This window comes from Epinephelus moara, chromosome 8, assembly GCF_006386435.1.
Source record: "Epinephelus moara isolate mb chromosome 8, YSFRI_EMoa_1.0, whole genome shotgun sequence".
NCBI lineage: Eukaryota > Metazoa > Chordata > Actinopteri > Perciformes > Serranidae > Epinephelus > Epinephelus moara.
The window spans coordinates 36,061,839-36,079,217 of record NC_065513.1 but is presented as its reverse complement, the minus strand read 5'-3'; the positions used below and the strand labels follow the sequence as shown (position 1 = coordinate 36,079,217).

Below are 17,379 nucleotides of genomic sequence, written 5' to 3'. Positions count from 1 at the left end.
GGTCAGATGGATAAGGAGATGACTCGATGAGTGATCCTTAATCAGCACTCTGTGAAGCTTGATAGATGCCAATCCATTGTAGCAAAGAACTGAAGTCATTTTCAAAATAAAGCAGTGTACGTAGATTCTAAGAATATCACTTCACATCCTGTACTTCACCATTTATTAGGCAATCATTTCAAATGGGCACCATTAACCACTTGCCAGTAACTGCAATTTCTGGATGAGCACTTTTTACACCAGAGAAATTTAAACCTGTGGCACTCAACATGTAAATGACTATGTCCACTCAAACCCTTGAGGCGCATAGCTCCCCCACATCAACGAGGAACTGCTGAGTGTTCAGGAACACAATCAAAAGAAATGTAATCACCTGCATATAACATTCTTACATCTCTGTGTGAAAACTCTATGGTGGAATAATGGAGCTAGAAATGATTGTGTGCTCTGGTGACACATTGATCACCTGGGTAATAACAAAGTGACATTCCCGCTTCGTCGAGTACCGACGTACCGATTATGTAAGATAATTTTGGATTTAATTTAGATAATACTGTCTCCTTTGAAGGACTGGGAGGTGAATTAAAGTATTAACTGCATCTGTCTGTCTGTTTGTCCCTCAGGGCCAAGGAGGCTGAGCAGCTGAAACAGGACCTGCAGGAAGCCAGGGAGTCAGAGCGCAGGGCAAAGCACAAGCTGCTGGAGATTACCAGCAGGGCTGTCTATGCGGTAACGGGCTGAGAACATACACATGCATACTTACAACACATAAGTGTTTGTCCTCTCTTAAAGCAGCTGCATATGACATTTAAAGCAGCAAACCACTATTTCCTATGTAATGATATAGTGGAGTAATGGCGTCCTGAGCAGAAAGCAAGTCACGCTCTGTGTCCCTCTGTATGTGCTGTTATCTAAGCCTCTCTGTTTTTTGTTGTGACGGCGTGTGCATTTTAGTACATGTGAGCCCATGTGTGTTTACGTTTATACAGCGTTTACCACTGATAACATCACCCTGACCAATGTTATCATTGTGGAAGAGTAGCACCCACCCTCCGGTCCCCCCTCACAGGTTGACACTGTTAACCCTGTCAGCACTGCTGCCATTGTAAGCACTGTTCACGCTGTTAGCACCATTAGCTGCTAGCTCAGTCACCTCAGTGGTGAAAACCGTGTGCAGACGACCTGAATCAGACTCTGAGTCATCAGCATATCTTCCGAATGCGTATGCAGCTCCTTTAAAACAAAAAAGTACATAAATTATAGAATTAATTAATAAGTTTATGGCAGGAAATAAATCATGGAAATTCTGTTAATTGATTAATCAGGGGTAGTGTATATTAATCGAGCTGCAACTAATAACCTTTCTTCACCAAAATGAGCGTGTATATTGTTTCTTAAATGCGGCAAAACGTGCTTAAAATAGGCAATAGACTACTTTTTTATTGCCAGAGGACCAGAGCTGTGTACAAGGCTCTGCAGCAGACAAGTATGGCTCTGTTTTTTAACCTATTGTGTCACATGCAACGTCGCGGACACACCAGAAAATGGGGTTTGTAAACAGTAGAAAGCAGCATGAAGGCCAGAGAAATGGCTGCTTATTTTGTTATATCTGTCACTTATTCAGTCTCTCTTTTAAAGTTGATGCTTTCTAATTTTGAACGATAGTTAAGTGCTGCTAGGACAGAGACAGACAGTACTTTGTGGCAGCATGTCATTGCCGCGAAAAGGCAGAAAATTCGCTGTATTTCCGTCACTGCTTATCAGAGCTGGAGCTGAAACATACCCCTGAATACTGCAAGTCAATTGCTAATTGTCTGGGGAGTGAATGCTGATTATAACCTTTCCCATTAAACACAAAAGCCAGATTTTATTTGGTGTTAGTGATTTTTTTTGCACAGTGGGAAAGGGGCTTAACAGTTATTTTCATTAGTAATTAATCGTTCAGTATCCTAGAGCGCAAAGTGATGTCTTTAAATGTCTTGTTTGTGTAAAAATATGAAATTCCCTGTTATGTAAGAAACCATTAAACATTTGGCATTTTGCTTGAAAAATAACCAATCAATTAATCGTTGCAGCTCTTCGCATTAATAAATATTACTGTAAATGTAATGTAATTTACATAACTGAAAAGACCATTTTTCATCCATAGTCCCCAGATGCACGATAATATCCCCAAAGAAATCTAATTATTATGTATTGTTTAGACAAAGTGAGCAATTTCAAGATGACACTGCTGGCAGTCATGAATTATGATGGGCATTTCTTACTTCTTTCATATTTAAAGACAAAGATAAATGGGTTAATTGAAAGTAAAGACGGATTAATAATGTCAACAGCCATGCATAAAACAAATAGCCATAATGGATATATATTATGCAGTACATGGATACACTCCCCACAGGGTAGGAATACACATGAAGACACAACCCTTTAGAAAAATACCACGTCTGTCCCTGTTGGTAGAATCAGCTGTAAACTGTTGGTATGGACATGACCATATAGTTTCAGCTTGACTGAAAATAGCTCACACACACATAAAGAACTATAGACCCGCAAAGCCACACTGAACAGGAGATGCTTGCGTAAGAACAGGCAGCACATAAGGCAGCCTACACAAGAGCTTCCAACATGCTAAAAACCCACACGCTGCACATTCAGCTGCTTACACACACACACACACACACACACGGATACATATTGAGATGCTGGCCGTAGATAGAGAACTACTCGCTTATAAGCTTATGAATGAAGACCCTAAACACACACACAGACACACACTGGTGCACATACATTCATACAATAGACATGCTGCATCTGGAACTCCCTTATACAGTTATCAGCCCATGCATGAAAAGATCTACACACATACACACACTCGTACGCATACACATTACTACCTATTTCCGCTGAACTTGGTCAGATTGCCTTCCCTGCTCGTCCAGACTATTTACATCAAATGTATCCACACTGTCGTTTGGATTCACATGCCAACCAATGGATTTACATTTATATTGTGTATTAGGTCCACTTTTTAACCAGCCGAGTCCTGAGATGGCATGTGGCCAAGTATTTCAGACATTTGGTCAGGATCTAAAAGCATATATTTGTGTATTCATGGACTGCGACCATCAAAGTGGTCTTTTTTTCTCTTCCCTTCCAAACAGTTCTCTCTGCGTACATCGTGTCCTGTATGTCCATTTCATATTTCCATGCCTTCCTCCTCTTCTATATACCACCACCTTCAACTTTATTCTATCTGCCCCTCCATTGTAGATATATTTTACCTTTCATATCTTTTTCTCTTTTCTTTCTCTGTCACTCCCACTTCTTTATTCTGCACCATTTACTGCTCTTTTGTCCCTGTCAGTTCGTCTACATCGCCTCCCTTCCTCTAATCTGTCTCTCCATCTCCCCTCCCAGTCCCCAGGACTGGCACCTGACAGCATGCCGCCCGACCTGAGCTTCAGCAGGGAGAACCTCAGCTTTGATTTTAAAGATACCGACATGAAACGCCTCTCCATGGAGATTGAGAAAGAGAAGTGAGTGGCCTTCTTTTTACTCTGCTGATGCTGCCTGATATTTTGGGCCTCAGTGAAAATTGAAGGGATTGTTTATCTGATGAATTTTGGATTAATTTTAAATGTGTTGAGAAAGATCTGACTTTATTCTGGATTGCACTTGGAGGACACACACAGTTGCTTTTTTAATATGCATATTTTGATTCAGGGGTTCAGGCAGGCAGTTGACCCTCAGCATGAGCTGTCACTGATGTCACTGCCAGCATTCAAGCTTTGTTTTTCTCTAGCTCTTGGTGTCAGTGATGCCTGACAGGTAAAACTACGTTAAGATAAATATGACCCCGGCTTTGGAGCTTGACCTGAGTCTTTGTTGTCATGTAATTAGATAATTAGGTTTTTAAAATAAAGGCAAGTAAGGACAGAGACTACAGGTCGGGGTAACAAATCACAAAACTTGAAAAAAGACTGCAGTGGAATTGAGAGATATCAAAAAAATTAAAGAAACTGTGGAACTAAAAGAAAGTGTACAGGTGAGATTTTTCCTTAAGTGTTTCCCCTTCTATGGAGGAACTTTGAATAAGCTCATTTAGACTTTATTTTCCAAATTACTATTACTATGACTACTATTTTATAGGCTTAGTGTCTTATCAAATACTACACACTTGAGGCTGATCAATAATGGTTGTATATCTAAGTCTATGCTCCTATCAAGTGGAGTAAAACAAGGATGCCCAGTGTTGCCATATTTATTCATATGGCTATGAAAAGACCAGCTCTTACAGTGAGATATAATGGAGTCATACAAGGGGAAATACAGTATAATCTACTAAACTGTCGACCAACCTGCAATTTGATCATGTCCAGGGTAGAGTACATGGAGAAGAGCAAGCACCTGCAGGAGCAGCTGAATGAGCTGAAGACAGAGATTGAAAGTCTGAAGATGAAGGAGAGGGAGACTCCTCTGGACATCATTCACAACCAGAACACTGAGCAGGGGACCAGCAAGCACAGCAACTTTAAAAAGGTAGCTACTGTATGAGCTCAGCTGCATGCACGCTAGACCATCGTTTAAAAGAAAATACCCCTTATACGTTGACTGTCCCCATTCATGCCTCATCTGTTCATGTTTGTGTACACACAGTAGTGGTTATTGTAGCACCTTGTATACACGCACAACATTCATCAGTAGGTCTTTGGCAGTATGACAGGAATCTAATTACATCAACACCTGAAGGTGATTTTGGCAAACTGGGGTGTAAAGGTAAACCAATTTGCCTACATCAATACACAACCACAGATCTGACCCAAATTCTGCTGAAATTAAAACAAAAAATTGATGCAGCTGAAAGAAACGATCTGCATTCATGTGCTTAGTGTGTGTGTTCGACTTGCCCCTCTCCTGTTAGCTCGCTACATTCCCTAAACACATACCTACTTAAAGCCATCCGCACTAATATACCTTCTTACGCCAAATTAGCTCTGCTTCTTGAACCAGTTCTGTTCAGTTAGTGATATCTAACAAACCAGCCCATGTTGCCACCAGTTTTGTGCAGAGCCACTTTAATCAGGGATGTGTCATTGACGGAGGGCACTGCACAATGCACAACGGATGTAAACAGTTGTAGCAAAGTCAGGGCACTACAAGCTCGTTTTTTCTGGTGATTTCACAGTTGACTTTTCCATTGTTCTCTTCTCCATCCGTTCTCTTTAATCTGTAGAAGATGACATGCCAACTGAAGTCCTCATGGCTCGCACTTATTGTTAAGAAAAACCTGCTATTTTTTGGCTTCAGCTGGGTACCAACTCTTTGGGTTCTGAATCAACTTACTTTTGGTCAAAGTGCTCTAACCAGTTCAACATTAGGTGTGGGAACCAGAACAGAACCTGTTCTATGTTGGTGGAGAAGGGTTAAGAGAGTGAAGTTATCAAGATGAGTAGTCAATAATAGGGAAGTCACACCTGTGTTAACAGTTATAATAATGCTACTTCAGTCAGGAACACTTTAGTCAAAGAAAACTTTGTTTCCATTTGCAGTATTATTTTTGGCGTTATGGCTCTGTTCTGGGGCCCCTCTGCCTTTCATAGGCCTACACAGAAAGCCTCTTCCACCTCTCTGCCCTTTCACATGCTTGTGTGGAAAGCCTCAAGGAAGAGAGAGCACACCTCTCTGCCCTTCCATGCGCCTACATGAAAAGCCTAAGGCAGGGAGAGCACACCTCTCTGCCTTTCCATGTGCCTGGAAAGCCTTAAGCAGGGAGAACAGCAGCAAAGACCCCCGGGAACAGAACAGAGCAGCATCAATGACAAACAGAAATGACATTGATAAGTCAGACACAGCATGAAAAGGAGGAACTGGGGTGGAGGCAGGTTGCAAAGCAGCTCACAGAGGAAGCAGCAACAGTAGGCAGGCCAGAGCAGTTTATATATGGTGCACTGAATGATCTTTGCCAGTTGGTTGCATGGAAAGGAATCATGTGATCTATCAGCTGACTCCCTTCCATCAATCAGCTGCTCCATCAGTTGATTTGGTTGTTTGAGATCAGCTGATGTAGCTGGGATGTGAGCTGAGCTTGACATCGTGTCCTGCCTGAATTAACGCTTTGCTCAATTTCAATCCTGCCTGAACTCCACCCTATAAAAGGCAAAACTGTGATTGAAGACGAGCTGTTTTATTTAAAGGTTCATGTGCTCATACCTCTTTATTACCAAAACACAAATATTTACCAAACTCTAAAGACTGACAACGACCAGTGAATCGAGGTATTAAAAAACCCCCAGAAACAAACAACAACGCTCTACGTTTGCCAGTAATCCAGGAATAATACTGTTCTGTTGAGGAGGCACAGAAAGGATGGGAGTCTTCAGTCTTATCTGGCACAATAAGAGGGAACTTCTTCAGCACGGCTGTTCATTGTGACTCACCAAAGCACAGTGTGTGTCGACTTGAGCTCTAACAAATGTGTTGAATGCATATATTTACTCATAAAAAAGTTGCAAAGCCGAGGTATAAGTATTTTAAATCCAGCATTGTCTTCTTTCTCCCTGTCTTTGCTGGTGCATTGCAGCATATCTTGACAATTCTGATTCAGTATTTGAGCTAAAAGTTGAGTGTTATTTTTAAAAAGTTAGAATATCAAATCCTAATCACAACTGAATTGCATCAAATCCACTTTGAATCGCACTTGTATCTCTTCAAATTAATCTTTTTTCTATCAGATAAGTGGCCTGTGAATGTAGATATCCATTAAGTCGTGTAAGAGGGAGAAAAACACACTACTAATGCAACTTAGTTACATCTATAAGTTGCGTTTTAGCTGTCTGAACAACTGGAGACACATGAATCAAAGTGTAAAAGTGGTCTTATTACTGATCTTACATCATCTCCCAAGGATAAGTATCTATCAAAAACTTGATAGTCCTTTCTCGTACAACACCCACGTCTAACCATCATATTATTTTAAGGCGGAGTATTGATTCTCAGAGCATCGCTCAATAGCAACGGTCTCCACTTGGCCCTGGGTTAATTTTTCAACCTAAAGTTGCTTCTTTGATGGGGCCCACTGGGGGGAGGAGCGGGAATCATTCATCTTTTACTATGACCTCTGAAAGTGCACAGTGATTACTGGTCTTAGGTGTAAAAAAAAAAGTTCCCACAGATCAACCAAGAGGGAAATCTGTGTTTCTGTATGCTTGTAATGTCGGCTCCATCAGTAAGAATAGCTATTTCATCTTACCCAAGTGGCTGGCTCGGCGATGATATGAATTGACACAAAAAAAGTGACAGACTCTTTCAGCTTCTGGGATATTTCTAAATTGATTGGTCAGAGGCAATGGAATAGTTATAAAAAGTAGATTCTATTTCAGCTGTCCTCTGATGAACTGGCAGATTAGACTCATTCTGCTTTATCTGCCCACTCCACTATCTCTGTAATTTCAATAAAAGTATCAAATGAAAATTTGAGCTGTGCTCTCAGCACATTGTGTAACAGGCAAAAAAAGCCCACCCCTCCTCCCTTCTTGTCTCCAACTGTAAAATACACTTGTTAAAGGAGCACTAATTAATTTTTGCTGGGTGATTAGTCATCTGGATGGATGGGGCACCTTTGGCATGCAGGGGGAGAAGCAGCTAAGTTAAAAGTGTTGGTTTAATTGAACCAGAGGCAGGCGGCATTCATCTTGCTTGTGAGGGAAGGGGCGGGAGCACACGGCATTGCAGGGAGAAGGGAAAAGGGATCAAGAGTAAGAAACTAAAGCCCCTTTCCCACCGGACAAAAAGTCCACTAACTCCCACTAACATCAGACTTTGGTCTTAAGTGGGAAAGGTTACAGTCAACATTCATTCCCAGGACAAATGACTCTGCCGTAGTCACGGGTATTTATTGGCTCCAGCTCCAATCGGCAGTGATGGAAACATGACACTCGGGTGGACATGCTAATTTTCTCTCCTTCTGCAGCACAAGCGTCATTTGAAACACAAATTTCATCCATCTCTGTCCAAGCAGCTCATGAGTCTTGTTCCAAATTAGTTGGCACCGAGTTTGAAAGAGCGACTGAATACATAACAGGTATAAAAAAAGTAACCACTAGCAGCAAAATATACATGAAATGGTACCTAAAATATGAGCTGACTAAAAGTTAATTCACCATCACAGAGTCCAACCAAATGAAACTGTTATTGGAAACATATCTTTAGTTAAATGCAATTACATTGGTCAGTTTAGTCTGTCTTTGGGAGCTGGATCGTTGCTGTTACGGATGACCGAGTTGAGGCTGGAGAAGGACGGGGATTTAGTGAGGTAACGCAGGCTAAGGTTAGTTACGTTGTTCCAAGCATGCATTTAAAGCATCATGTTCATTTAATTGTGGGAAGTCAAATCGTGTTGAGATTAATATATTAAAGGAATACCTGTAGTTATACCCTTCATACCTGTGAATTTGGGTACATTATAGGAATCAAAAACATGAAGTTATTATCTACCAGCAGTCCTCAAGGCCCTTTGCTGTGCCAGCGACACCGCCTCAGTGCACAGAGCTTCAGAGAGCAGGGGTGGCGGTGGACATTACCAGCAGCATGACAATAACATCCAAAGCACAAGATTCCTTCTCAGTAGTTTCTGTGACATGAGAAATGATTTCAAATTAAATAAAGTCACACGACGCCACTGTTTCCATGATTTCAACACAGATGTGTTGTTCACAATGTAGCATTGCTGGGGAAAATAATAGTGCGTCTCCCGGATGCATCGATAGTGAGTCTAGTGTGTGCTTTCAGAATTTACTGCGTCAAGGATGCAAAACACGTACCTTACAACATCACTGCTTTTTTCCTCTTCTTCAAACATCTGAATATATGCACTAATTTTGGTAGGATAGGGGTGGAAGTTGGCTTTGCCAAAAGAGGAGAGAAGTTTTGGGGAGGCTGAGTCACGGAGACATGCTAAGAATGTACTCTGAAGTAGCAGCCAGAGAGGGGAAGGGATGAGGGGGAGACCTGGGGAAAAGAAGAGCAGAGGGAATGTGCAACGAAGCACAGATCTCTGAGCCAGAAGCATCAGGAGCGGCTGCACCCCCGAGCAAAGTTTTCTCCGTCCAGACTCCCTCCATGATTAATGAATGGCCCCTTAACACGGCCCAGCGCCTTTGCACTTCTACCAGGCCACAGGTTCTGCTCTGTTAGTACCGGTCCTGCCAAGAGGGCTCATTCTCAACACCTGAATCACAAGGGCTGCAGTGATTCTGTGTGAAGTTTCACAGAGTCCATCCAGACTGTATGGAGTGGCACACGAAGGAGGTCAACCATTTGGTTTGCTCTCATTGTGCTCTGCTGCATATTGAAAGAACATACAGAAGGATGTCTCCTCTGGAAAATGCATTGTGCTGTTGTGCCATTCACAGTATTAATACCTGGGACCTTTAACAAAGAGTTTTCGCTCTTTCCTGCATGGAGGCTGTGGGCAGTGTGGAGCACAATGCTGCGGAGTTAGACACGCACTCAGGCTTTCACACTCACAAGTACAGTTCAGGCTGCCTGTCAGCCGGGACAATAGAAGGTGATCTGTAAACATTATGCTGCAAATCCACCCCTTAGCCACACATCATCTGTTTGGATTTGCTTAAGTCCCTCCATCTACACATTCCCCAGAAATAACCTGGATTTCCCAAACTGTCCTCCATCATCCCCGCTCTAATATTTACTTTGGCAGCCGCTTTAATTCCCTTTACCCTACAGATGTTGAAGAGGGGAAAAAGTTTGCCCAATCAATCTGAAGTAGTGCTGCATTAGACGAGCTAATGCGTCGCTGTGCTGAAGGGGTTAAAGCACAGTCAGTGGCCTGAATTAATCCATCAGCAGCTCATTTAAACCTGGAGAGAAAAACAATTAACAGTACTTTCTCTGACTTGCATTGATCTTCTACCCATCCTGCTCCCCCTGTGGTGGAGAGTTTGAAAAGCCTACAGATTTCTTTGTCTGTCAGGGACAGTTGTAAACTCTGACTGAGTCTGTTTTTTTTTCAGTGTATCAATAATGGTGCATATTTTCACATAGCATCAGATTCATTAAAAACAGAGTAACCTTGGGGGTATGTTTGCAGTAAACACACACGTCTACTGACTCTCCAATTATCCTCTTCTTATGATCACTTAGTCTATTGATTTGTCAGGGGAAGTAAGTCAAATCACATGTTTTGCTGGAAGGTGCTGAGAGCCCTTTTAAATTTACTCTGGTGTTGATCAGAGGCATGGCTGGATTAAACATGCATATGTGAATGTCTTCATTGGAACTGCAGTAAAACAAACCAGTCAGTTGAAAAAGTTTGATCCATTATTTTCTACTAGGGCTGCCCCTGACTAAGAATTTTCCTAGTCAACCAGTAGTCGTCATTTAGGGCCATTAGTCGACTAGTCGCCCGCATGTTTACGATATTAATTTAATGATTAAATGATATATTTTGGGCGGGGCAACACAATGGTTTGAGTTGAAGGTGTGAGAAAGAATAGTATCAGTAACATTGTTAACACTGTGCTACATTACAGAGAAATACAAAACCGTACTAATGAACCTTCATTAATATAGGCCTATATTTTATCTACAAGTGCACGTCACACACTGAGCGAGCCGCCTGTTAATGACGCTGTGGGCTAATGGGCATGTAGCTACTTCCATGTTTCAGATGATACGTCATGTTTGTAGTCGACCAATGAAGATGAGTTTACATATCACCTTGGGTTCGTCCTTCACCTTCTCAAAATGATCCCACACTTTGGATTTCCTGCCCGACATGTTATTAACTAGCCTGTGGAATAACCGCAGGTACCAGCCCTGGAAATTAACCTGACTCCTGTCTGACTGCTGAGCGTGGACACTTCCTGTGTCTGTCCTTTCAAATTAAATTCCCACATGGTCCAGTCATGTAGATTTTGATTTATTTTGACAAGGCGCAGCTCCTAATAGAGTTTCAGGATTAAGGATTAAGGACTAAGCAACCAATGAAATCTTGCCGACTGATGACCTTTCTGGTCGGCTAATGTTTGGTCAACTATTAGGGGGCATCCCTATTTTCCACACTGACTATGTTAACATGATCACTAATATTGCATAAGGATTTATAATTTAGCAATATTTTGAATTTCATGCAGGTCCTGTAAACGGTATATTCTGTTTAATCTGAATTCGGCCTTTTCAGTATTAAGCATGTTGTGATGAACACGTAGGATATGCGGATATTATTTGAGGATGAGGAGGATTTTTTTTTTTTTTTTGGACAAGTATATAACGCATTCAGAATATGCCTCTCAACTGGGATTTTAACGGCAGTTTGCAACACATGGCCTCTTGTCTGTTTACGGTCAGCTCTGTGCTTTGTCGTGGATGCGTTCTACACACAAGGCTGAGGTAGAAATGCATGTCTAAAAGAAAAGCCCACATTTATGGAAAATTGGAAAAACACCTACTTTCAAACATCATGAAAGACTTACATATCAACAGCTTTCATATGTGCACAAATATTGCAACACCAACGTTTTCAAGAAGCTGTTTGAAGGAGGGAAAAAGGGACGCTGTGTTTGCACCACTCGAAAACTTTTTCCTATGGAGTATGCATGGCTGCACGTAAATGGGAATATAAGTGGAATATTCATTTTCATTAGCCATGTAAACAGTTTAGTAGGACTTTTGTCTTCTTTGGAATAAAGGCAAAACCTGGACTATATTGTGTATGGGGACATAGTCACTGTTTTATTTTTATTTGTTTAACCTTCATTTAACCAGGAGGTCCCATTGAGATTGACTTTTACAAGAGACACCTGGCCGAGGTAGCCGCAGATCAAAACACATTAAAATGCAACAACATGTAATACAAAAATCCACAATGGAGCAACAACTATTCAAACACAGTGGCCTCTCAAGAACAACAAGCACATCTGTATCACCCATTTTTTTGTGATGCCTTTAAATTCATCAATGGATATGAGTGTTTCTAATTTTAGGTCTTACTGTAACTGCAGCATATTGCAGTATATGGAGTACACAGAATGATTTAAATACACTATAAAATCCCAGCACAAGAGCAGGCTCTCATGACGGAGTGGTTTTAGCAGGACATGAAGTGCAGCCAGCTCCCCAGAACTGCAGAGACCCATCCAGGGTGCTGGGGATTTCACACATGTGCACTCAAACTGAATTATAAAAGTTAGGTTCAGACTTTCATCCTGTAAGCTTGTTGACCGTCACATCACATCTGCTACGTGTTGCTTGCGATAAAGTCAGAAATTAAGGCAGACTTGTTGTACATGGTGCTCGCGTTGGAAATACATAGCAGGATTAGGTCCAGCAGAGAGGCTGAGGGAAAGGGCAGGTGGTGATTTCTGTGACATTGCCATTTGGTGAGCAGTTTTGCTTGCCTGCTTGCTGCACTGCAGTATATTCTGTTCTTGTTTACTTCCACCACAGATTAAAAACTGTATCTGCTCGGCTGTCCCTGTCTCCTCCACAGCTTACACTACAGAGCACCAAGACCAGGGTGGCCTTCTTCGAGGAGCTCTAAACTAAATATCTGTAAAGGTGAGGATGCACAACTGCCAAGAGCCTCACGACTCTACATTCCTGGTCAGTTTAAATGATTGACCACACTACAGGAGCTGATGCTCCACTTCCTGGGAAACCACTAAGAAAACACAAAGAAATGACCACTGCCTTCGTCTGCACCAACTCCAGGGGCCTCGTGTGTACGCACAAACAAGGATACATGCATAATGTTGCTGCACTAAATCCCCGATTCATGAAAAATTGAGTGTGTGTTTACAGTAAGAGTGTGTGGAATACAGCACATTCTCCACAAATATTTTGAAGTGAACTTTGGTGTGGGTTTTATTAGAGTCAAAGAACAAAGGTAAACGATGCAGAGAGAAATCAAAATGGTCTTTGACTGCTGCGGTTCCACTGTGGCTCTAATGAGACAGTATTTGTGGAGTTCAGGATGGTTATTATATCATGTTTAAATGGGATGACCTACATTATTTGACTGCCGAGCTGTTTTGAAATTCAAATAGGAATAAAACACTAAGGGATAACGTTGAACGAGAAAATGAATTGATTATATGGCTGATATGCTGTCCTTACCTTAATATCAAATATGTGATATCGAATAGTTACAGGCAGCAAAACACTGTGTTGTCCTGGACTGCCTTGTACTTGCCTTTTACAGATTATTTGATTCATAATGGCAACAAATTCCTGTATGTATTATTTTTTTACTTAAAGGAATACAAAACCACCTAAATTATCATTTGTGTATCAATAAGTCACCCTGTGTTATGTTGAATTCATGAAGAAATCTTTTTCTTGCCTGCCCCAGGTGAACGAAGAATCCAAATACGGAGAAAATTCTTGATAAATTGAAGTCGACAACAGCAAAACTATATCAAAACATCAGTTTACAAACTCTCACAACTTGTGCAGAATAATTCAAGTCTCATTTATCAAGTTGTATGCTTAGTACTTCCCAAACAGACAAACCTTTCTGTCGGGGAACTGAACGAAAAGTAAAACTTTTCAATGCTCCGACAGACTCTGTTTACAAAAACGGTAATTTTACTTCACTGAACACAGGAGCTGCTGGTCTACCACTGCCTCGATCAGTTAGTCAGGTTATGTTAAGCCCAGTTCAGACCAAAGATTCGCGACAAGACGAGTTGAAACAAGCAATTAATTGCAACACGCCATTCTGCAACGTTCTAAAAACCTTCTGGTTCACACCAATGCAACTAGATGAGATGGTGTATCATCTCTATGCAACAACTCTCTGTACTTCTGTTCTGATTTCCAGCTTTTCAGGCTTATTTTGTGGCTGAATATAATTTGTAGCTACTTAGAATATGAATGAGGATAGTTACTGGCTACTAGGGCTGAGCGACATAACGACTGTCGTTTGTATCGATAAAGCGTCAAGTTGCGTTACATAGAGCATACCAGTGTGCATCTGTCCTCTCAGCTCTGCCCCACTCACTCATTCACAAGTTCTCCAGCAACACTCAGAGAGACACAGAGCTGCTCCTCTCTTTAATCTGTCCGTTAATTACAGTGCCACATCGGTCTATATGTTGCACATGCTACGCTAAATCAGTCCGTGAGATGAATGAAATGACTGCAGCACACGTGCAATCCAGTGCTGCGTTACTAGTTTGTGTGTGAGGTGGATCATAGCATGTCGCTGTTCTTCTAGGTAGTTGTCGTCTAATGTGTGACATGGAGACAGTGCCTGGATGCAGGCGACAGATCTGTTTTAAAAAATGCAGCGACAGCACAGACATTTTATATACAAGATGTATATAACACGGACAAAGTGTCTCACTCCTTCCCTCCCTCTGCCTCTCTGTTGATGCTCTGTGCATAAATAAGATTAATGGCCTACATAAATAGAAACATTTAAATCATTTTCCAGCACTTGATTCATTTGAAAGGCCAACAGATGGAAAACAACTTTTTAATTCCCCCACAAATATTTCTAATTGTTCCAAACTCCAGTGGATTTAGACCTACCTGATACTTTTATAGTCATGTTATAGGCATAAACACAAACAGCTAGCAGCAGCAGCAGCAGCAGCAGCAGCTACCCATCATCTGACACCGACAACCCATGAGGATGGAAACAGAGGGATTGGTGGGGACAGACGTATAGACGTATACCTTCTGTGATCATTCTAACTTGACCAGCAGTCTTCACTACAAGCCGATTGGCTGTAGAAACAGGTGACATGCTTTATGTTCTAAAACCAGCAACCAGAGAGAGATTTGACCAGCTGAGTTGCAGGTGACATCATCAGCTGCCTTGAGTCGAGCTCAGACACCGCTGCAACTTTTCTCTGCAACGTTCTAAAACAGTTTTGTCTCGTCCCAAGTCTATGGTCTGTCACACAGTAACACAAACTACTGATTGTGATACAGTTTTGCTGTTGTTAAACGTGAAACTTTATGACTTCAATTCATTATGAAATTGTCTCAGTGTTTGGATTCTTCTTTCACTGCAGGCATACGAATAACAACACAGGGTGAGTAATTGATGTACAAATGGTCATTTGGGGGTGACGTACTTCTCCAATACCTCCATGCTGCCTTAATTTTTTTGTTTCAATGAAATGATTAAATAACATATTGAATTTTAAAGCAGTAAAAATGAGGCATTTCTTTGCCATGATACATTTAAACAGCCATTTATTACTAATGGCTGGAGTCGATGGGCTGTGCAGGATATTAAGCGTCTTCTCGACACAAAAATCCACTTCTGTGATTTATAACAAGCAGTTTGTATCGGTTGTGTTGTGTGAGCAGTGTTTTTTAAATCTCTGAATTTGTGTCCATGTTTGTGGTTTTATGCAACTTTTTTATGGTGAATGTAACAAAGTGTTGTACATGAGGCCTTCGGACCTGCGTTTACATCGTGTATGCACACAGAAGTCATGTTACATATCTGTTGCTGCCTCACAAGCAGGTGATTAGGAAGTCCTCCTTACACAAGGCAGCGAGTGCACTACGCTCTGCTCTCGAAGGTGAAGAGATGATCGTTTGTAATAGGCCGTTCTTAGAATTCAAACTGGATGAAGGAAATGTGATTCCTGGATGTGAGCTTGTGTCACATCCATCTCTTTTTTTTTTTGTGAAGACAACCACTTTTTCGAAACATGAATTTGCATCTATTTTGAATTAATGTGTCGTTTTGAATTAATGTGTTCTTTCCCTTTGAAAGCAATTTATTTTGGGGAGAATTATAATGTGAAGAAAATATATATTTTTTTCTTCTTGTCTACATTTAACAAGGATAGTACGCAGTATTTAAAATGAAACTTTGGGTGAAGTTACAGTACCTTTTACTACTAAATGTACATTTTGACAGAAACATTGTACCAGATATGTTCAGCATGTAAAATAAAATGAATATCAGGTCGGATTTTTTGTATGTTTGAGTATTTTTTTCCATCCAGAAATACCTCTGTTAGTTATTTTGGCAGACTTTGATGAATGTCAGCTTTGATATTGCCAGTGCCAAGAGCCTCTTCCACCCGACCCAAACAGACATCCAATTACACCTTTGAAATGATTCAAGTGTTACGTAAGCACCCTCCATCTTGTGTCAGATCACATACCCTGTTTGCTTGAGTGACAAGGTCTTTGTGTGTGTGCTTACGGCTGCGTGGGCGAGCTGGGAGTGTTGCATGCCCCGTGAACTCGTTTTTTCTGCATGTTACCACATTAACTCTTTACTGTGACTCCCTACCCGTGGCGCTGGGTCCCTGAGACTGACAGCTCTCTGACAGAGTGAGGTGCGTTGAGGTCAGGGGGCTTCTCCACAGCTCTGTCACCTCTGGGCTCAGTTGGAGAGTGACCACCCTTGGCTTGACAGTATTGTGACAAAAGAGGCGTCTTCAGGACCCAACTGTCCCTTGGGCCTGCAGCTCAGGCAGCGGTGGAGGGTCTGCTGGGGCATCAGGCAAACCGACAGACGCAGATTCTCCGTCATTGCTGCCTCTGTGTCAGCACTGTCTCCTGAAACCGACGAGGGAAAGAGGAGGCGAGATGGGAAGAAACGCATCTTTTGTCATTTATCCGTTCTCAAGGGATCACAGTTGACGTCACACCTGCACACATACACTGGTGTACACACAAACACACTTGTCTTGCAGCAGATTGGAAAAGGTTCTCAGTTGACTGCAGGGTGAAGGGAGCTGACGGCGACGGCACAGCAGCTGCCAGGAGCTTGAATATAGAACAAGCGCACACAATAGGAAGAAAAAACCCTTGTGTCACAATCCAGGGTGAGTTCCATTCAGAGCCAATTCAGGTGTCAAAGAATGATACAGTAGGTACAGTTTTATTGGCTTAGTACAGTAGCCAATAAAATCTCCTTATTACCATTTTATGATTGTGCAGATGTAAGGAGGTGGTTACAACCCAAATGGTTTAGAAGTGAAGGCTTCATTGTAGCCATCTTACAGATGTAAACTGGCCTATTCCCCGTTTTTGTGCCAGGGAAACAAAGAAATCATTATAAACAACGTAACTCTTAAAGTCATTCACTGATTTATTACGCTACCTTTGGATGAGCACAAATTCAAAAACAGATTCAAACCGGTAAAAACACTGAATAAAGAAGTCTCGCATTACAAATAAATGTTTCTCCGACACTTTTCGGCTCATTGCAGATGGGCCGCCAGCCCAGCACCTGCTGATATATGCACACCTATTTTTCTGATAACTTAAAGGGAAATTTTGGTTTATTTCAACCTGTCTCCTATTGTCCTAAATTTGTTTAAAGTGACTAGTGACATAAAAATAATAGTTAGCATGTTAGCCGTTAGCCTAGATACA

The 17,379-nt window shown here is 41.6% G+C and overlaps 1 protein-coding gene across 1 annotated transcript in view; it reads left to right on the top strand.

The window, feature by feature from the left end:
- The window catches only part of nf2a (NF2, moesin-ezrin-radixin like (MERLIN) tumor suppressor a), a 42,163-nt gene extending 26,208 nt beyond the window's left edge, over positions 1-15,955 (top strand). Inside the window, exons 13-16 of the mRNA XM_050050645.1 lie at positions 624-729; positions 3,421-3,539; positions 4,383-4,542; positions 12,512-15,955. Coding sequence (XP_049906602.1) covers positions 624-729; positions 3,421-3,539; positions 4,383-4,542; positions 12,512-12,562 — 436 coding nt within the window. The 3' untranslated portion in view covers positions 12,563-15,955. The remainder of the gene's footprint in view (positions 1-623; positions 730-3,420; positions 3,540-4,382; positions 4,543-12,511) is intronic.
- The last annotated feature ends 1,424 nt before the right edge of the window (positions 15,956-17,379 follow it).